This window comes from Phoenix dactylifera, chromosome 8 (assembly GCF_051530095.1).
Source record: "Phoenix dactylifera cultivar Ajwa chromosome 8, Ajwa_hap1_PhDact_Kaust_v1.1, whole genome shotgun sequence".
NCBI classification, from domain to species: domain Eukaryota; kingdom Viridiplantae; phylum Streptophyta; class Magnoliopsida; order Arecales; family Arecaceae; genus Phoenix; species Phoenix dactylifera.
In genome coordinates, this window is record NC_143197.1 from 22,212,696 (window position 1) to 22,235,031 (window position 22,336).

At 48.0% G+C, this 22,336-nt stretch overlaps 1 protein-coding gene across 1 annotated transcript; it reads left to right on the top strand.

Moving 5' to 3' along the window:
• Window positions 1-1,153: 1,153 nt before the first annotated feature.
• Window positions 1,154-21,693, top strand: LOC120109080 (serine carboxypeptidase-like 31). The gene is made up of 7 exons (XM_089924956.1): window positions 1,154-1,430; window positions 1,505-1,612; window positions 19,817-19,899; window positions 20,316-20,498; window positions 21,162-21,292; window positions 21,384-21,479; window positions 21,576-21,693. The coding sequence occupies exons 1-7, from the start codon at window positions 1,154-1,156 to the stop codon at window positions 21,691-21,693; spliced, it is 996 nt and encodes a 331-aa protein (XP_089781082.1).
• The last annotated feature ends 643 nt before the right edge of the window (window positions 21,694-22,336 follow it).

Here is a 22,336-nt window from a genome sequence, read left to right on the forward strand (position 1 = left end):
GCAGGAGATCCGTGGGTTTGGTGGCCTTTTCCTTCCGACGACGCTTTGAAGCGTCGTCTTATTTTAATTTCATCCAATGCTATAAAAAAGCATCGTAGTATGTCAGCGCTGTTTCGAAATTTGCCGACGCTTTCTGTTAGCGTCGGCAAAAAAGAGTCGGCAAAACCCTATTTTGTTGTAGTGACTCTTGTTGTAAGGTTTGTTGGTAAGCCCGTAAAACAACATGTAGGTTGTTCGTGAGCCTGCAAAACCAATATTGAGGTTTATTGGTGAGCCCGGAAAACCAATTGTAAAGGTTTTAAATTGTGAGCCCGGAAAACAATCCTACTGTAATCCGAGGGATTATAATAAAATTTTCAAGGAGACGGTTGGGGAGTGGACGTAGGTGCCTTGGGGTGCACCGAACCACTATACATCGTGGTGTTTGGGCTGTGGCTTCACTTGTGATAATTCTTGCATTATCCTTCATCTTTGCTATAGTTTAATTCATTAAAGTAATTTAAGAAAGTATCCACCGCACTCAACTAAGGAAGTTTTTTAAAGCACTAAAAATTTAGAAAAATCCAATTCACCCCCCCCCCCCCCCCCCCCCCTCCTCGCCCCCCCTCCCCCTCTTGGGTTGTCACCTTGGGTAACAGATATGCTCTTTGAATTTATAGTCATATTTCTTTTCAGTTGTAAAAAAGGTAAACAAATATTAATGTTAATTAAAATAGATATGTTATTCAATATTAAAGGTAAATATTTCTTTTCAGTTGCTATTATCTCTCCTGCATGCATTTAACCATGGTGGGCATCAAATTTGGAAAAACTTTATTACCCAATATTTGTGTTATAGTTGCCATCCTCGTCCGTTCAATTTTAGTATACAACATTTATTTATTTTGGCCACCTTAGTTTAGCCATCCTTTCATTGGGAGATAGATCGATAGAGTAACAAACTCATAGAGAGAGAGAGAGAGAGAGAGAGAGAGAGAGAGAGAGAGAGAGAGAGAGAAGTCAGTCTTGAGATACTGAGCATCCATGTCCAAGACCATTTTCTTGGTATATGTTGAAAGATCTAGTCCCATGCTAAAAGTGCTATAAATACCAGCAGGTTGATGGCAAGTTTTATTTTCATCTCAAGGGTGTTAGTTTGATGCTCTATAAAGAAATGAGATTGTTTAAGGGTTTGGGTCTCTTCATATGGGCTGCTTCAGCCTTTCTTCTTGTTCATGAACTACACCCAGTATCTTGTGGTGGTCTAGGAAATAGGTTCGTTGAGAATGGAGACCTTGTCACCGATTTGCCTGGCCAACCAGTAGTCCAGTTCCGGCATTACGCCGGATACGTGACGGTGAACAAGAAGAATGGGAGGGCCCTCTTCTATTGGTTCTTCGAGGCTGCATCTCATGCTGATGAGAAGCCTCTAGTCTTGTGGCTCAATGGAGGTAAGGATCCTTGCTTGTTCGTGATATGATGGGGATTACAACCATCCTACTGAGCTGTTTAAATTTTGGTGTAGGTCCCAGGTGTTCCTCCGTTGGCTATGGTGCAGCGCAGGAGATTGGTCCTTTCCTGGTTGAAAAAGATGGGAGTAAGCTCAAGTTCAATCCATTCTCTTGGAACAAAGGTACTGCTTGAAATAAAATGACATACGTATATATAACATACATATATATACATATATGTAAGAGGTTTTTTGAAATTTAAACTGAAATTTGCCCGTTGAAGAACTTAATGAACGGCCGTTATCAACTTGAATGATTTGCGTGTTGAAAAAACTCAACCGGTTATCAAAACCTTCTTGAATAGAGACCAATGTTTCTTTAGGTGAAGCCTAAAAAGGGCCTCACCAAGAGGGAAAGAGAGGGTCCTCTCATTTTCATTTTTTTATAGCTAAAACGGACATTTCATACATCACGGGTACGAATACACCTAATAGAATCAGAAAACAAAACGTCCTGAAGTGCTCCGGGCATCTTTCTCTCTCCAGTCCATAGGATACCTCCTAAGTGGCTTGCAACATATGCCGCCACCCAATTGGCCGCCCCATTGGCCTCACGATATACATGCATAGCCTGGAATGTGACACCTTCCCTCGCCATCTCCTAAATGTCATGGAGCAGGGGATGAACTACTCCATAACTGCTCAAGCCCTTTCAGACCCAGCTGATCACTGTGGCCGAATCTCTCTCCAGTAGGATTGAACTCGCCTGAAGTACTCGCCGTGTGTAACTCATACCCATCCAAGCCACCCGCATCTCTGCCCCAGAAACCGAAATGTCGAAAATCTAACAGCCACCCGCTGCCACCGCACCAGAACTCGGACCTCTGATGACGAATCCAGCCCCACCTCTCCTACCTCCATCCAATATCACAGTTTCACGCGAAGAAAGAGCCTTTCAAGCCCCGTTTTCTTCCTTTTTTGTTGAAAAAGATGGGAGTAAGCTCAAGTTCAATCCATTCTCTTGAAACACAGGTATTGCTAGAAATAAAATGGCGTACATATATACACATATGCATGCATGCATATATAATAGTATGCATATATAATAATTTTGTTCTAACGAGAAGAAAGCTGATTCTTGGTGATAAAGAGACATTATCTGAGATTTGGTCTTGGAGATCAATGAGCCAAGATTTGCTCTTTCTAGATACAAGAGGAGGACTACATCAATTCAACGATATATCCGAAGGTCTATTGGCCAAAATATGGTTTAAAAACTAAACATTTATGTCTTGAATTTAATATTTAGTAGTTCTCCATTTTATGTATAGAAAAAGAATATAATAATTAGTGTGTTGAAACTCATTCAGGATGATTTTACAAAAAGAAATCCAAAGGATCTTTGCTGCTCTAGCTAGCTTAATTATCTAGTTTTCACAATAGTCTTCCACTCACCTTGGTTAAGATCTATTTGTATTGACTACCATTAAAAAAGTTTATAGTAGCCAACAACATAAACTTCTAGTATGAAGTTATAGTTTATTATACTTATTCAAAACTTGTTTAAATTATAAAATAAACTTATTCCAATTATATTATGGTATTTTATTTGTTAATAATTAATTGTTCTTGTAAAAATTCAATCCTCTTCCTTTTGGTAAAATAAATAACTCTATTTTCTTCTTTATAATATCTTGAAAATATTTTTATTTAAAATATTTAAAAATACTAATAATTTCGATATATTTATATAATCATTTAATTTTTTTCTAAAGTCCTTTAAAAATAGATAATGCATATGCTTCTTTTTATCCATGTTATAATTAAAAAGTAATGGTATTTAATATAGAATATTTTTAATACATTATATTACATATTTTATCTAAGTAGTTTTAATTTTTTACATATTTTAATCTAAATCCTTGGTTAGATCGGTCTCCATGCAAGTTTTTAATAATTATATATTGGATCAGTACCTAGTTATGGTGTGTCATCTGCAATATTGATAGTGAATTTTATACCGAGAACTATTTTTGTCTATTTATTAAACTGACTCGACTCATGTAATTTGTCCATTAAATGGTTCTGGTCAAATCAAGTTGACAATAATATATTTAACCCATAAAAAAATTTAGGTGAAAATATAATACATAATCAATTTCTTTAAATTTACTATGCTTCTAATATTCAATAAGCATTAAAGATTACCTATCTTAAAAGTAGGTACGTTATGCACCCTCTATATTAATAAATTATTTATAACACATCTTTACTAAATTAATAGTTATGAATGTTTGTAAAATTATTATAAAATAGATTAAAAATCCCAAGCTAAAGCAAACCTACATTTCTCCAACTATTTATCCAACTTGACTGATCATGTAACCCATTCAGGTAGTAGGTTTGGCCAAATGAAGTTGAAAATAGCATATTTAACCTGCTAAAATTTGTTAAGTACAAATAGAACATATAATAGTTGATCAATATATGTATTTAAAACCTCATTACTTCTAAACATCATTAGGCAAATGTAATATATTTAGTGATGAAATACTATCATCACAAAGAATCCAAATTAGTTTGCAATGATACTAATTTATCATAAAAAATAAATTATAGAAAATTAGCAATCAAAACTATTAGTTATACAATGATGTATGGGGAGCAAAATTTATTTCATCAATAAATAGTCAATATCATGCAACAAAATTGTATATAATGCTAATTAAGTTTTATTTAACTAGAAAAAAATTATCCTTACAAGATAATATCACAACATAAAAAAATATTGCAATATCTATAAATAGCCATTATAATATTATATAGGTCTTTTAAAAAAAAATTTATAACTGTTACTATAGAATATGTGGCGATTTTATGGTATATATACCATCATTATATAATAACTTTTCAGTAACACTTCTGACAAGCTGCTACAATATTATATATCTTTTATTATATTTTTTTAAAATCTATTACAAGAAAACTTTCATAGAAACACATTTTGCCGAACATTACTAAAATTCCATCGCTATAGACTATTTTTGGTGTAGCCTCCACTGTTCCGTTAGCTATGCAATGTTTAGCTCTTTGCAATGCATGAAGGTACAAAACATTTGTGGTTGCTCAATAACATAGATCTAATAATTTTAATTCTTGGCCAGCAATCCAATAAAAATATTTTAGGACCACCACTTGCTGTTTGCATCCCATAAGTAGCAGAAGATAAGTGTGTTTTTGTCATCCTTAATTTGAATGACCAACATATCATATAATTCCTAGTTTCCTTCGTTGTTATAAAAAAAGTGGTAAGCCAACTTAATTCTTCAATGATTCTAAGAACTTCACATAGGACTTCATTTAAAACATCAATATATAAACTAGATTTGATTACTTTAAATTATGTAATTAACTAATCCAAACCGCTTTTTAACAAAATTACTAACACCATGTAATCTTATACCACCAAAATAAGCATCTACATTCATAAAAATGGATAAAAAGAATGTAAGGATATAAAATATACCAGAATATGTACTTTACCTGCATAACAGTCATTCACATTAACATAACCAAGAGCAGTAACAATTCAATACACATAAACTGTCTTTGGTTAACCAAAATAAATGCGCCAATAATTGTTAACTAATTTTGTTGAGGCCAACTTACTGTTCCTTGAGTCTCCAGTAGGTGTAGGCTTTTCCTACTCAAACACAACCAGCGACTATGAGATTCTTGGAGATTCCTTTACAGGTGAACTATGTGAACTATGCTTATTGAAATACCTACTTACGCTCTTCTTATACCACAAGCATCTAAGAATTAATACCACTATTCATGTTTGCCTGAGTTTTTTAGTTTGATTTACATATTACTTACTGTTGCTGGAAATTGGACCCGGGGGCAACCTTCGGTCGAGGAGAGGGAGCGACTGTTGACTCTCACGGCGGGGCGGCGGTCTGTCGGCGGGCGGCGTCCTCCGTCCGGGGCGGTCGGAGAGAAGGAACAGCAGGTCCTCGCAGCGGGGCGGCGATCCGTTGGCTGGCGGCGTCCTCCGTCCGGGTGCCTGCACACGAACCGGTGGCCGGGTTCTCCGGCGCCGGCCCTCCGACGCTCAAGTCAGGGAGGGGGCAAATAGTGGGGAGAAGGAGATAGACAGTGATTTTTGGGTGTATGAATGTTCCAATCCCCTCTTGAGAGGCCAAGGCTCCCTTTTATATGCGGGGGTCGGTTTACCTGTGATGTAACAAGGCGAGGCCGTAGTACGGCTTGGCATGTTGTTCAGGTCGGCGCTCGGTCAGGCGAATCATTGCACTGATGTCGGCGGTATGGCCGAGATCAGAGACTTATCATAGTCGACTAGACCCTGCTGGGTCGATTTGCCGTGGAGAGCTGGGGATCCGTAGATGTCAGGAGCCATGCGCATTTATTGTGGAGTAAGTCGGAGATCCGCATTTATTATGGAGTAAGCCGGAGATCCGCATTAATGGTGGAGTAAGCCGGAGATCCGCATTTATTGTTGAGTGTGCCGGAAGATTACAGCGGCCATGCGCAATAAATGCCGGAGGGGTGTTAGAGTACGGTCCTCGGACATCGGGGTTTCTCTTAGGTCGGAGGTTTCGGGGTCGGTCGTCTCGTGGCCGAGCGTTCCGAGGTCGGACGCTGACTTCGGCTGTCCGGGGTCGGAGGTTGTACGGCTTCTTAGGGGCATTTATGTCATTTGGGGGGAAACTTTATTCCCCCCAACACTACCCCCCGACTTCCGAGTTCGAGCGGCTTGTGGGGCTCGGACGTGGGAAGTAAAGTCTGTCACTAAGGTTGGGGGGAAGGTCTCGCCCGCCCCCTTGTGCTTTCCGGAGCTTTCATGGTGAGATATGCGCCCTTTGGCGTCTCGAGGCTGCTTTATTCGGTGAGCTAATGATGGAGCTCGTATCATCATGCTTCTTGAATCGCCAGGATCATTTTACGGCGGATTAATGATGGGGGACCTCGAGCTCGTCGAGGCGGTGTCTCGATTCCGTAATCGACGTTTCTGGCTCATTAATGAGTGTGCCGTTACGGGGTTTGAAACGGACACGCGGCGCGACCCGAGGTCGGACGCTTTCGATTTCATGTTACTGGATCATAATTCCGAAGAAGTGGAGGCCTCATCGGGGCTCCACGTGTCCCAGATCTTATTAAACGAGGGGAGCGGGGGTTACGTCCGCTCGTTCCTCAAGACGATTTGATTCTGTGGATCCATGATGAGGCCCCGAGATCCGATGGGACAACGCTTCGATTTCGTATCCGATTTATCAAACCGGAGTGAATACGGTGCCTCGGCTTCCGAGGTCGACACGCGGCGCAACCCGGTCGGGGGGATGGGAACCGACCCCGTCGATCTGAGCCGTCAGGGGGGTCTATATAAACCCCACGAGTCTGCCCTAAAGGTCTTGTTTGGCCGCCTCTTATTTTCGTCGTCTTTCCCCCCTGCTTCCTCCCTCAGCTGAATCTTGCTGGTGGTGCCCGGAGCGATTTCCGGCAATGTCCAGTAGGTTTTCTTCCTGTTTTCACTAGGGTTTCCTCTTTTCTCCTCCTCGTCAACTTCCATTTTCTACTTTTAACTTTTGCTCCACTCTTCCGTGAGAATGGGTTCCGGTCCCGAAGAGGTTGGGTCAAGTCTGTCGGAAGAGGAGCTGGAGTTAATCCGCTCCCGTTTCTTCTTCCAGCCCGGGTTTTGCCTTGAAACCGCAGGGCCGGAAGACAGGGTGACGCAGCCGCCCCCAGGTCGGATCGCGGTTTACCGCGAGACACTTTGGGCGGGCCTGCGTTTTCCCACCCATGAGTTCGTGAGCAACTTGCTGGCCGAGTACCAGCTCGTCCCGGCGCAGTTGGCTCCGAACTCATGGAGGACCATAATCGGGTTTTTATCCCTGTGCCTCGGGCACGGGATCCCGATTTCGGTAGGCCTTTTTCGCCGGTGTTTTCTGTTAAAGAAAAATCCGGCGGACGTAGGGTGGTTATATTTCGCCTTTCGGGGCGGTATGTCACTCTTCCGGGGCGCCCCTTCCTCGATTCACGAGTGGAAGAGGAAGTTTTTCTTTCTGGCGTCTGCGGCGCCTTGGGGGTTCGAGCCAAGGTGGGGACACCCTCGGCTGAAGGCCCTCAACAAACTCTCCGAGCCCACAGGGAGGGAGCTGAGGACCCTGGACTCTTTGCGAGCCCTCGGGAGGGGCAACGACCTGACCGAGCTCCTGCGGGAGGACGCCCTGGCGAGCGTGGGTCTGAGCTCGGCGCGCCCCGAGGGTAAGGGCGGTTGCATTATTCTATTTATTTATTTCTTGCTCTTCGTCTTTACGGTCACTGGTCTGACTCTTAACAAAATTCTTGATTTCAGATATTCCACGCATGCCGACCAGCAACACATCACTTTTCTCTCGCCTGAGGAGGCGAGAGGCCGAGGCCGGGGGTGCTGCGCCCCAGCCTCGGAAGAGGGCGAGGACGGACGGCGCTTCTTCGTCGGCCGGGACGAGTGGCCCCGAGGCGGGGGCCCTTGCAGCCGACCCGAGGCGGGAGCGGGTTGTTGGTGATGCGGGCCCGTCGGCCCCTCCTTGCCCTACCCCCCTTGCCCAGCGGGGGGAGCCGTCCGTGGTCCGGCCGCAGCAGCCAGGACCCGGGCTTACCCGAGGCACCGAGGCGAGCAGCTCCGGGACCTCGGGTTCGATCGTGCCGAGCTCTTCCCAGGCTTTCCGAGAAGAGTCGGTCGAGCCGGATTCTTCTATTCCCGAGGGGCGCTCGGCCTTTCAAGATGCCGAGGTTGCACGCTCCATGTTGCGGCGTGCGGTGCTTCCAGCGGACCGGGCCGTGTTCCGGGGTATTTCGCTGGAGGAGGTCGTCGGCAGTGCTTACTGCAACACCGCCCGGGTAAGCTTCCTTCTTAATTTCCCCGAGTTTTTAGCGTACATATGTGCTTTTCAACTCACAATACCCTCGTTTCTTTCTTTTCAGCATATTCTCGAGCTCGACACCATGGCGTTCATCGCCCATGGGTATCGGGAAGAAGTTCAACAGCTTGGCCAGCAACTGGAGTCGGCCAAGAAAAGAGTCGCCGAGCTGGAGGCGGCGTTGGCCGCGGCCGAGGCTCGGTGGACAGCCACCGAGGCTGAGCGCCTTGCCATGGTGGGGGCGCTCGAGGAGGAGAAGGCGGCTCATGCCCTGACCAGGGCAACCATGCGCGGCACGGAGGCACGCTTAGGGGAGGTCCAGGCCAGGGTCGCGGCCCTCGAATATGAGGAGGGGGTCTTCCACCTCCGACTCGGGCAACTTGAGGCCCGGGAGAGGAGGGCCCTCGAACGGGCCGAGCATGCTGTGGAACTCTTCAAAGAGTCGCAAGAGTTCCGCGACATGTTGGAGGAGGAGACGGTCGACGGTTTCCTTCGAGGCTTCGAGAACTTCCGGGAGCAGGTGCGCCGGTACTGCCCTCAGTACGACTTCTCGACGGTCCGTCCGAGGGAGGACCGGGGCTGGGGGTCCGACGTGCAAGCCCTTTCTGCCATCCTGACGTCCGAGGCGGGAATATACGAGCAGGACCCCGCCGAGCCTTCGACGGGGGTAGCCGAGGCGGACGGTGTCATGGAGGCGGCTCCGGCGGCCGAGATCGACGCTGTCCCGGAGGCGGCGCCCGAAGCTCCTGCTCCCGGCCCCGAGCCTGTTTCGGAGGAAGATCATGAGGTCATCAATGTGCCGGATGACCCCCCGGATGTGGCTCCCGCCGCTTAGGACTTAGCATATTTTTCTTTTCTTTTTCATTGTATCCGGGGCCGGCCCTTGAGTGGCCGACTTCCAATTTTGTAATTGGCCTTCCGGCCCTTTGTTAATGAAGAAATGTTTTTGTCATTCTGTGTTCATCTTTTCCTCTGTTGTCGTGGATGAGGCTAGAACCTTAGCTAACCGCCTCGACGACCTCTAACTTCGTATTTTAATCTATGGGCTGCTTAACGAAGCTGCCCTTTTCCCTGGCTATATCTTAGCCTTCTCAGATTCCAATCGTCTCGACCAAAGGGAGCTCCGAGCTTAGGTTTCTAGAAAATTTCTCTAAGTCCTATAACTCGGATCTTAGAGTCGTGGGAGTTGCCATGTTTGGCCTTTAGGAAAATCTTAAGGCACCGAGGTCGGGCCTTAGCCACTTCAAGTGGGACCGGAATAGGTCTATTCGTGCCGCTATTCGGAGAGTTTAGTCGGGTTTCCGAACTCAACTCCGAACCTCTCATAGGGAGCGCGGGCTAATAAACAAGTTATTGCCGAAGGTTTTCATAGTTATCGTTCTCGGATCTTGCCGAGATTTCGGTGAACAAGGCTGGGATTCCCAAAGATTGTCTTGGTACCTGTGCTTGGCTGGTACATTCGTGGCCGGGACCACTTTCTCAGCTGGACGTCGGAGTTTACTTAGAAGAGCCGAGTTGGGCCCTACTTTATGAAGCCTTAGTACGGATTGCGGAGACTTGACGAACAGAGCAGGCATAATGAAGTTGGGAGGTCGGTCTTAAGCCGACCCAACGAAGAAGCCCGGCTTTGGGGCAAAATAAGACTCCAACATTGGACGAGATCCCGCTCGGCAATATGTAGATAAAATTTGACAAGGAAGGCGTCTAGTTGGGTGTACCTCTTGCATTCTCGGGGTCATGCTTCGCATGGTGGAGTAGGTCGCTTCCCTTCCTCGTCGACCTCCGGAGTCATTTTTGACTTGTAAAAGGGGCTCGGGCTTCCCATGGACCCGACGACTCCTGCCGGAGTTGAGAGGATCTGGGGAGGCTCTGTTGATTTGTAGCCCTTTTTGAGATCGAGGGGGCTTAAGACCCTATGGTCGGACCTCGGAGCGCCTCAACCTTGGTCGAGGGATCTCACGTCAGGTCGGCGGATTCGTGGACGCTTTGCTGACCTGTGATACCTCCCGAGGTCGAGGGAGTCTGGTTCTCTACGGTCGACCCTCGGGGCATCCCGACCTTAGTCGAGGGATCGTTCGCTTCGGGGATCGGGGATCGTCGACCGCTCCCGGGGGTCCACTTTGCGGCGCCCCGGGTGGAGCCACCCTTTCCACCCCTCACGGTGCCTTTCCGAGGTCGAGGGAGTCTGGTTCTCTACGGTCGACCCTCGGGGCATCCCGACCTTAGTCGAGGGATCGTTCGTCAGGTCGGCTGGTCTGGGCACGCTCTACCGACCGGCGACGCTTCCCGAGGTCGAGGGAGTCTGGTTCTCTACGGTCGACCCTCGGGGCATCCCGACCTTAGTCGAGGGATCGCTCGCTTCAGGGATCGGGGATCGTCGACCGCTCCCGGGGGTCCACTTTGTGGCGCCCCGGGTGGAGCCACCCTTTCCACCCCTCACGGCGCCTTCCCGAGGTCGAGGGAGTCTGGTTCTCTACGGTCGACCCTCGGGGCATCCCGACCTTAGTCGAGGGATCGTTCGTCAGGTCGGCTGGTCTGGGCACGCTCTACCGACCGACGACGCTTCCCGAGGTCGAGGGAGTCTGGTTCTCTACGGTCGACCCTCGGGGCATCCCGACCTTAGTCGAGAGATCGCTCGCTTCGGGGATCGGGGATCGTCGACCGCTCCCGGGGGTCCACTTTGTGGCGCCCCGGGTGGAGCCACCCTTTCCACCCCTCACGGCGCCTTCCCGAGGTCGAGGGAGTCTGGTTCTCTACGGTCGACCCTCGGGGCATCCCGACCTTAGTCGGGGAGGCGCTACGGGGGGCCGCGAAGGTACTACTCCGTTGTTGGTGTTGAGCGCCACGGGGGACTGCGAAGGTACTACCCCGTCTTCCCGAAGTGTCGAGGGGTCTGGGCACGCACTGTCGACACTCGGGGCATCTCGACCTTCGTCGAGGAATCTTGCTCCAGTCGACGTTTCACCGTCCTGTGATTCTTCCCGAGGTCGAGGGAGTTTGGGACTCTACGGTCGAGCCTCGAGGCATCCCGATTTTGGCCGGGGAATCTGAGGATCACAGACGACCCAATATTAGAAGAGGATTACAGTCATCAAAATGAGAGAAATATTTGCAGAAAAAGGAGCTGAGTCCATTATCCTGATTATCTTGAACCCCTTGGGGTTTCACTGGTAGTACATTCGTAAATTCTCGGAGTTCCAGCTTCGTGGGATCAGAGTCCCTTCCAGGGACTTTAATTTGTACGCCCCTGGCCGTTGTACCCGGGCGATTTGATACGGTCCTTCCCAGTTTGGGGCGAGCTTTCCTAGCTCGGTCGATTGAGAAGCCTCGGCTTTCCTGAGGACGAGGTCCCCTACTTTGAAGAGCTTGGGCTTAACTCTGGAGTTGTAGTATTGGGCCGTTCGCTGTTGATATCTCGCCATGCGCACCCGGGCGACCTCTCTTGTCTCTTCGACGAGGTTCAACTTGCTCCTGAGCTGGGAGGAATTGGTATCGGGGTCGTAATGCTCCACCCTCGGAGAAGGCAAGCTGATCTCCAATGGGATGACGGCCTCAGAGCCGTATGCTAGGTTGAAGGGGGTCTCTCCCGTGGGCAGTCGGAACGTGGTCCGGTACGCCCAAAGGACATTGTACAAGTCCTCGACCCACTGTCCTTTGGACCGATCAAGCCTAGCTTTGAGTCCCTGCAAAATAGTTCGGTTAGTTACCTCAGTTTTCCCGTTTGTCTGGGGATGGGCAACCGAGGTGAAGCGATGATCAATGCCGAGCTCAGAGCAAAACTCCCTGAAATGAACATTGTCAAATTGTCGACCATTGTCAGATATAAGGATACGGGGTAGTCCGAATCGGCAGATTATAGACTTCCACACGAAGTCCCGCATCTTTTGCTCGGTGATCCGGGCAACAGGTTCGGCCTCGACCCATTTGGTGAAGTAGTCGATGGAGACGACCAGGAACTTTCTCTGTCCGGTGGCCAGGGGAAAGGGCCCCAGGATGTCGATCCCCCATTGGGCAAACGGCCAGGGGGCGATGATGGAGGTCAGCAGAGCTGAAGGTCGGCGCTGGATATTGGCGTTTCGTTGGCACCGATCGCACTTGCGGACGAAATCTGTTGCGTCCTTCTGGAGTGTGGGCCAGTAGTATCCCTGCCGCAGGATCTTATGGGCCAAGGCTCGACCCCCCAGGTGATTTCCGCAGATCCCTTCATGGACCTCTCGGAGGGCGTAGTCCGCCTCGGAGGGGCGGAGGCATCTGAGAAGGGGAGAAGTAAATGATCGTCGATAGAGTTTATTCTCGTACAAGACATACCGGGGAGCCTGGCGCTTGATTCGGCGAGCCTCCGTCTCGTCATGAGGTAGAGTTCCGTCCTGAAGATAGCAGACGAGCCCGTCGATCCAGCTTGGCTCGGAGTCGACGCACATAGTGGGCTCGGGTTCCTCCGTGCTGGGGACCCGAAGATACTCGAGCGCTTTTCCCTTGGGAAGCTCGCTCATGCGGGAGGTGGCCAGTTTGGATAGCTGGTCTGCCCTGAGATTTTCCGCTCTGGGAATATACTGAATATTGAAAGAATTCAGGGCAGATGTGAGTTCCCGCACCTTTTGGAGATACTTTTGCATGGATGGCTCTTTAGCTTCAAAATCTCCTTGGACCTGGTTCACCACCAGCTGGGAGTCGCTGAAGGCCGTCAGGTCTCCCACTTTTAGTTCTTTCGCCAGCTTGAGCCCGGCGATGAGAGCCTCATACTCGGCCTCATTGTTCGAGGCCGGAAACTCGAGGCGCAGAGCTTGCTCGGCCACCACTCCATCTGGACTGGTGAGGATAAGTCCGGCCCCGCTGCCCCCCGGGGTCGAAGACCCATCCGAGTGCAGGACCCATTGCTGCTTCGGGGTCTCCTCCACGGACTCAGATGGCGGCTCGAGGTCGTCCGGAAGGGTGCACTCCACGATGAAGTCGGCGAGTATCTGAGCTTTGATAGCCGGCCTGGGCCGATATTCTAGGTCGAATTTTCCGAGCTCGACCGCCCATTTGGCGATCCTCCCCGCACGATCCGACCTCTGCAATATCTGCTTCATAGGCTGGTCGGTTAATATAGCTATCGTGTGGGCTTGGAAGTAAGGCCTGAGTCTCCGAGCCGAGATGATGAGAGCGAAGATGGTCTTCTCAAGTTTAGAATATCGGGTCTCAGCATCCCTGAGAACCCGGCTGGTATAATAGACCGGCTTTTGGAGCTTGTCTTCTTCCCGGACGAGTACCGAGCTTACTGCAGCTGGGGAGACGGCCAGATATAAGTAAAGAATTTCGCCCTTCTGGGGCTTGGTGAGCAGCGGGGGAGAGGCCAGAAGGCGCCGAAGCTCTTCAAAGGCTTGCTGGCATTCTTCTGTCCACCGGAAGTCTTTCGGCCGTTTGAGGCTCTTGAAGAAGGGGAGGCAACGCTCGGCTGATCGAGAAACAAACCTTCCCAGGGCGGCTACCCGCCCCGCGAGCCGCTGCACCTCCTTAACTGTCTTTGGAGGCGACATCTCTTGCAGTGCCCGGATTTTCTCAATTCCGCGTTGGGTCACTATGAAACCCAGGAACTTGCCCGAGGTGACCCCGAACGCGCACTTCGCCGGATTGAGTTTCATTTGGTATTTTCTGAGCTTGGCGAATGTCTCGTTGAGATCGGCTATGTGGTGTTCCGCCGCTTGGCTCTTTACCAGCATGTCGTTCACATAGACTTCCATGTTCCGGCCGATCTGGTCTTTAAAGATTTGGCTGACCAGTCTCTGATAGGTGGCCCCAGCATTTTTCAGGCCAAAGGGCATCACCTTGTAGCAGTAGGTGCCCTTGTCGGTGATGAAGGCCGTCTTCTCCTCGTCTTCTGGCGCCATTCGGATTTGGTTGTATCCTGAAAAGGCGTCCATAAAAGTTAGCAGTTGGTGTCCTGAAGTGGAGTCGACGAGCTGGTCGATGCTCGGGAGAGGAAAGCTGTCTTTTGGGCAGGCCTTGTTCAGGTCGGTGTAGTCCACGCACATACGCCATTTTCCGTTGGCCTTCTTTACGAGGACTACGTTGGCGAGCCAATCCGGGTAGGAGACCTCCCGGATGAAGCCGGCTCCGAGGAGTTTGTCCACCTCCTCGGCCGCAGCTCGTTGTCGCTCAGGGGCGGAGCCTCTTTTCTTCTGCTTTACAGGCCTGCTGGTTGGCCTCACCTGGAGTCGGTGGACCATGACCTCGGGGTCAATTCCTGGCACGTCCGCGGGCGACCAGGCAAAGACGTCAGCGTTGTCCCGCAGGAAGCTGACGAGGCGATTCCTCTCAAGGGCGCCGAGGCCGGAGCCAACCTGCACGGTTAGCTCGGGAAAATTTTCTTGTAGTGGGATTTGAATGAGGAGCTCACCGGGCTCTACTTGCTTCTTCCAGAGAGTGTCCCTCGCATCGAGGGTTTCTATGGGCAGTGAAGGGCCCATCGGGCGGTCTGGTGCCTCGGCTGGTTGCTTTACTGTGTGGGCCGCCATGTAGCATTGCTTGGCGACCAGTTGGTCTCCGCGGACCTCGCCCACTCCTTGGCCGGTGGGAAACCGCATGAGCAAATGGCGAGTTGAAACCACGGCTCGAAGGGCGTTTAACCCTGGGCGCCCAAGGATGGCGTTGTAGACCGAGGGCAGATGGACCACCAGGAAGTCCATCCTCACAGTGCTCTCCCGGGGGGCGAGGCCAACTGTGACAAGGAAGCTAGCCTCACCTTCAACCGGGACCGCATCTCCGGTAAACCCGACCAGCGGGGCATTGATTCTCCGGAGGTGTCCTTCTGTCAACCCCATTTTTTGGTAGGCATGGTAGTACAAAATGTTGGCTGAGCTTCCATTGTCAACTAGGACACGCTTTACATCAAACCTATTTACAATCATTGAGATGACCACAGCGTCATCGTGAGGGGTCTCGACCCCTTCTAAGTCCTCGTCCGAGAACGAGATGACTTCATCAGTGCGTGGGCGCTTCGGGGGTGCTCCCTGGGCGGCTGTTCCTGCCGAGGTCCGCCCAATCATGTTGATGGTGCCGGCGATAGGCCTGTTGCCGCCAGGATTTTCGGTTGGTGCGACATTCTCCGCCGGCCTCCTTTCCTCATGTCGGTTCCTCACGAACCGGTTGAGTACTCCCCGTCTGATGAGCGCTTCTATCTCGTCCCGGAGTTGGAAGCAGTCCTCCGTGTCGTGCCCGCGATCTCGGTGGAAGCGGCAGTACTTCCTGGAATTTCAGGAAAATCCCGTGTCTCGCATAGGAGGCGGGGGTCGGAAGAAGTCCCGACCCTCAATTTCCATCAGGATCTCGGCCCGAGGAGCATTGACGGGTGTATAGTTCTCGTACCTCGCCTGGTACGTCCGGGGCCGCGGTGGAGACCTCGGACGAGGAGGTGTCCTCTGCTGAGGTCGCCCCTGCTGACGGGGCGGGCTCCTCAGTCTGGAGAGATTCTTCTCTCGGCGGGGAGACCGGCTCCTTTGTCGACCGCGCTCCTCGCGGCGCTTCTTCCGCTTCTTCGAGGTGGGCTCGATTGCCCCCCGCCTGGAGGCGACTGCCTCCTCGGCCTTGGCGTACTTCCGGGCTCGGGCCAGCATTTCGGTGAAGTCGGCCGGGAAGCTCTTCTCGATGGAGAAGAGGAATCGGTAGGAGCGGACCCCAGTCTTCAGAGCCGACATGGCTATCGACTGGTCTAGCTCGCGAACCTCCCATGTGGCGGCGGTAAAGCGGTCCAGGTACTCTTTGAGGGACTCCCCCTCCTTCTGCTTGATGTCTAGGAGGGAGTCTGATGTCCGTCGCTGGCGCCGGCTGGCAGCAAAGTTGGTGGCGAACTGCCTGCCGAGCTGCTCAAAAGAGGACACCGTGTTCAGCTTCAGACCAGAGAACCAAAGCCGAGCGGTCCCTCGGAGGGTTACTGGGAAGGCCTTGCAGAGTATGGCCTCCGAGGACCCTTGTAGGGCCATGAGGGCCCGATAACTCTCCAAGTGGTCGAGGGGGTCGGTGATTCCGCTGTAGGGCTCCACCTGAGGCATTTTGAACCTCGCGGGAACTGGCTCGTCCTCGATCTGGCGGGAGAAGGGGGACTTGGTAGTGAACTCAAAGTCCCCTTCCTGTCTTGCCTTCTTGCTGTGGAGTGCCGCAATCTGGCGCTCCAGATACTCGACTTTTCGGTCGAGCTCCCCCACCCGTGGGATTGTCGCTGTGGTTTGCGCCAGCTCACGGTGATCCGGGGCCGACTCCGCCTCAGAAAGTTGGGGTCTCCGGTCGAAACCTTCTCCCGGTAACTCTCTCCGGGGAGAAGCTCGTTCTCCATTGTTGGCTCTGGAGGAGCCATGCAAATTTTGGCTGGGGAGAACCGGGCCGTTGGGGAGACACTCCGGCGGGGCCTGGGCCTGCGGGGGAAGTGCCGGTAAAGCCTCCACGCACCGCAGGCCCTGAACGGCGGCGGCCAGGGCCTGGACTTGCTGTGCCAGGGCATTGAACTGTTCCGGCTGGACCTGAGGAGCTGGGTCAGCCGGAGTTGGAGAATTCTGGACGGAGTGTCCAGGACTTTGCGGGGGACGCCGGGAGACGTTAAAGGCTCCCTTAGGTCTCAACTTCATGACTGCTACTCGGTCCCTTCCTCTAGCGCCAACTGTTGCTGGAAATTGGACCCGGGGGCAACCTTCGGTCGAGGAGAGGGAGCGACTGTTGATCCTCACGGCGGGGCGGCGGTCTGTCGGCGGGCGGCGTCCTCCATCCGGGGCGGTCGGAGAGAAGGAACAGCAGGTCCTCGCAGCGGGGCGGCGATCCGTTGGCTGGCGGCGTCCTCCGTCCGGGTGCCTGCACACGAACCGGTGGCCGGGTTCTCCGGCGCCGGCCCTCCGACGCTCAAGTCAGGGAGGGGGCAAATAGTGGGGAGAAGGAGATAGACAGTGATTTTTGGGTGTATGAATGTTCCAATCCCCTCTTGAGAGGCCAAGGCTCCCTTTTATATGCGGGGGTCGGTTTACCTGTGATGTAACAGGGCGAGGCCGTAGTACGGCTTGGCATGTTGTTCAGGTCGGCGCTCGGTCAGGCGAATCATTGCACTGATGTCGGCGGTATGGCCGAGATCAGAGACTTATCATAGTCGACTAGACCCTGCTGGGTCGATTTGCCGTGGAGAGCTGGGGATCCGTAGATGTCAGGAGCCATGCGCATTTATTGTGGAGTAAGTCGGAGATCCGCATTTATTATGGAGTAAGCCGGAGATCCGCATTAATGGTGGAGTAAGCCGGAGATCCGCATTTATTGTTGAGTGTGCCGGAAGATTACAGCGGCCATGCGCAATAAATGTCGGAGGGGTGTTAGAGTACGGTCCTCGGACATTGGGGTTTCTCTTAGGTCGGAGGTTTCGGAGTCGGTCGTCTCGTGGCCGAGCGTTCCGAGGTCGGACGCTGACTTCGGCTGTCCGGGGTCGGAGGTTGTACGGCTTCTTAGGGGCATTTATGTCATTTGGGGGGAAACTTTATTCCCCCCAACACTTACATTTTTGTCATGCTTCTTTTATGGAATTTGAAGTATAGCACATTTAGCACCCTTTTTCACAACAAAATATCATCAAATAAAAAAAGTTGCCCACTGAAAGGAAGAGTTATATAATTATAATCTGATGTTGGAGATTGTCATAGGTTGAAGGCGAGAGACAAGCATTGCAGCGAGACAACATGTTCATGCAAATTAGTTTGTGGTTCTATTTAATTTTTGTAGCACTAATGAACTTTTAAAGAAAATGAATGACCTTAACTTGTTTTACCTTTTACTTAGTAATTTCTTTGATTTTATAGTCATAAATTTTTAATTTTCTGACTTATATCCATATTTATATTCATACTTTTAGTATCGGATTTATATCAGTATCTATATAGAAAAATATTGATATAAATTTTTGCATCCGACTAACATTCATATTCGTATATGTATTCATCAAATAAAACAAATATGGATATGGATATGCCGGTATCCAATCCGTATCCGATCTGGTTTAGCCTTAGGTCTTAAGTGGAATAGAAAATTTTTCACCTCTAAAAATATAGCAGCCCATTCTTTTGCAGTGATCACCCTCTAGTAGCCATTGTTGTCTAGTACCGAAGATGCTTGGTCCTTGAAAATAACAGTCACCTCCCACCAAACCTTCCCATATACAAAGGATATGGCATCAGAAGAGCCCAACCTTCAATACTTCAAACAAGGTTACTTCTTTGCATCAACATACCTGTGCAGCGCACGCACATCTCACTGGTTTTTCTAAAAATATTCCACTCTATTTCGAGATTTAAGAAATGATTAAAACATGAGAAATATAGAGAGTAAAATATACTCTTTAATTAAAACATAATATGGGTGTGTAATTTGTCTGATCTATTCATTATAAATATATTCTTAAATAAAACATACATATTATTTTAATAATTTTAACAAATTATCATGAAAGCATTATGGAAATACGCTAACATAGTTAATTTCTTTAATGTTTACAAATTTACTAGGCATATGCAGCAATACAGGTGATCTATGATAAATTTTAATTTTTTGTTCTTTGTTAAACTGCAGAAAAATATAGCATGTTTCAAATTTCTTGGGAGTTTCCTTTCTGTGCCAAGATTTGTTGATTTAAACAAAGTTTTGTTTATTTTCTTCGTATCCAATTTTAAAAATGTGCAGTTGTAATTTGAATTCGTACCCATCACATCTTCATTTGCTCTATTATATAGACTTCATCATCCATGTGATGGATGAGGTAGAAGTCTCTATAACTAGGTAACTTTTGCATGCCTTAGAGTCACAAGTTTGGTATAACAACAATTTGGTTTGGGGAAAGATTCAGAATTTGGATGTTAATGTTGTAACTTCAGCAATATCTGGAAGGAATTGGGATACTTAAAGTTTAGAAAAACAAAGTAGAAGAAGACAAGGTACATGTAATATGAACATTAAATGTTTTGCTCGTGCAAGAAAAAAAAAAGGGAGAACTAAGAGTACCAAACAGTTGCAAACAAAATCAGCACTAACAGCAACGAGTAATATCATTAAGTTGTAATCAGTAAGCTTTTAGTGAAAAATATGTACAGAAATCATGAGTAATTCGAGAACATGTCAATAATTACGAGAATATTATTAGTAGTATATGTTGGGTGAGCGTGTGCATGTGTACTCACTAGCTAGAGATGCACTTAATTTGTCAATATGACTTCACCTAGTTATAATCATTTTTAGCTTTTTGGAGTTCTTACCTTGCTTCGTTGTTATTTCTATGGAACCATTGTTGATTAGCAAATGATACATACACTTTTCTGCACAACTGGTTCGAAAAGTTCCCATCCTACAGAAACCGAACCTTTTACATGGCAGGAGAGAGCTATGCAGGTATGCTTCAGCTCTGGACTCTTTTGGTGTTTAATTTGTTGCTTCATAAGTCTAATATTCTCTGGTACTGCACTGCCAGGAAAGTATGTTCCGGAGTTGGCTGAGCTCATCTATGACATGAACAAGAATCCTTCATTGTTTATAGACCTCAAGGGTTTCTTGGTATTCCTCCCTCTTGTGTTTTATTATCTATAATCTCCAGTCTGATTTCAGCCCATAACAGCAATTAAAATTCCTTTATTTCTTCTATGGATGTTGATTAGTGGACAACATCGGTTTACTGCTTAAATAAGTTAATCATATGTTCAACAAGCATCTGTCATTAGTCCTGCAAGACTGAGCAGTGACATGTCTTGCTTACCAAATTTTTATGAAGCATACATAGCTTGACTGATAAGATTCAATGGCGCATGTTTCTCATAGTCAAGGATACCGAAACTAACAAGGCTGTAAGGTTTTCTTGATTGTCTCCTTGTATGTTATGTCTGCGGTAATTTTCACACACAAGTAGTCTGATGGATGGATGTCTCATGATCTCATTAACTCGAGTTCACTATTCTTGTTCCTGTTTTTTGTAGTTGGGTAATCCTGAAACCTCTGATAGTCATGACTGGCAAGGTTTGGTGGATTATGCTTGGAGCCATGCCATCGTCTCGGATGCAACACATGACATCACCAGAGATAACTGCAAATTTGACAGTGATGACCCATGGAACAACACTAAATGTCGGGATGCTGTCGAGAGGTCCTTAAACAATATGGTGAAATTGATATCTACAGTCTATACACTCCAACCTGCATCCAGAACTCATCAGGTTCCAACAATGGTGGAAGAAGACTACTCATGTTCAAGTCCACCTCCAAGATGGTAAGAGACTTGTTGATTGCAGTTTTAGTTGCCACCACCAATTACCTATAAATATTGCAACAGACCACTCCGTTTTCCACAAGGATCTGACATTTTTCTGAGAGTTCACAAAAAAGACTAATGCCTGAGCAATATTGATAATTATTTTGAAGGGAAAATTTCCAAATAAGAATGATTATTTGAAATTACCTACCAAAACAAGATTATTTTTAGTCATATAAAATATATAATTCTTCTTCATTATGAAGTGCGGACACATTATGGTGATCAAATAAACAGTATCAATTTCAATAATAAATACCAAGTTATCATAATGATTTTATGGAAATATATGCAAAGTGCTTGATCATTTCAATGTTTATCGAGATTTTTAAATTTTTATGAGCTATGATACTAGGTATCCTATACAATTTTAATTCAAGAATTTCCCATATAAAATGTGAGAGAAGCAAAATTGTTTTAAATATCTCAGGAGTTTACTGCATAATAATAACCCAAAAATCGGATTTTTTTACTGCGCCTACAATGATTGACTATGATTAACATGATTGATTAGATACCGAGGATCATGGGTAGCTACGATCCATGCCTTGATGGTTACACAACATCTTTCTACAACAGACCAGATGTTCAGAAGGCCCTCCATGCTAGTGATGGCCACAACATCAGGAACTGGAGCATCTGCAAGTAACTCTCTCTCTCTCTCTCTTTCTATGTGTGAGTGTGTTTTTCTTATTTTTGGTGATTGTGCTTATAGAAATGTTTAAACTGAGCACAGCAAACAAATTTTTAACGAGTGGAAGGACTCGATGCCCTCTGTTCTCCCCATATACAAGAAGCTGATTGCAGGAGGGCTCAGGATATGGGTCTATAGGTATGATCTCGAAGCTGACATCCCATGATCCATCAGCTTACTATGTTAATATTTCCATGATCATGACATCCATGAAATCCTTGTTTGCTTGTCCAGTGGTGACACAGATGGAAGAGTCCCAGTGCTGTCAACAAGATACTGTTTGGACACCCTAGGATTGCCTACAGTTGGTCCCTGGAGGCCATGGTACCATAAGAAACAGGTGCTGCAGTGAATCATACATCACTTGATTTATGATGCACTGACATATTCATGCATACGAGTGCCGACAGGTGCACGCATGCATGAAACCACATACTTCGATTCTACGTAAACCGATGTGCTAACAAAAATCTGGTACATTTCGTCCCCAGGTGGCTGGATGGCTACAAGAGTACGAGGGGCTAACTTTTGCAACATTTAGAGGAGCTGGCCATGATGTGCCAACGTTCAAACCAAGCAGTTCCTTGGCTTTCTTCACTGCCTTTCTTGCTGGCAAAGCTCCGTCGTCTACCCGTTGAGTAAAACATTTCTCTGAAGGTCTAAAATCAATGGCTTCGTTGCAAGCTACTCAGCTCAAGAATGTAGTTTGATGGTGAATAAACTGGACACAATTTAAAAACAAAAAATAATGTAGAATTGTTGATCTAATCCAAAGTCATTATCTTAGTGAACAACTTGTTTGAACTAATTGTGATTGCGTCAAGAAATAATGTAGCATTTCTTGACTTCGTGCATTTTTATTTTCAGGCCCCAGTCAAAATGAGTTCTCATTTAGTCACACCTCTGATCTTAGATCATATGTTACAATTGATTATAATCTCAAGCCATGAACATTCTTGCATGCATCCACTTTATCTTCATTTACTTCTCCATTT

What these genes read in the sequence shown, in the direction of transcription:
- LOC120109080 (XM_089924956.1), top strand. Translation starts at nt 1,154, where the DNA reads ATGAGATTGTTTAAGGGTTTGGGTCTCTTCATATGGGCTGCTTCAGCC. An exon ending in AGTCTTGTGGCTCAATGGAG is followed by an intron (nt 1,431 to 1,504) that starts GTAAGGATCCTT and finishes ATTTTGGTGTAG; the next exon opens with GTCCCAGGTGTTCCTCCGTT. An exon ending in TAGACCTCAAGGGTTTCTTG is followed by an intron (nt 19,900 to 20,315) that starts GTATTCCTCCCT and finishes TGTTTTTTGTAG; the next exon opens with TTGGGTAATCCTGAAACCTC.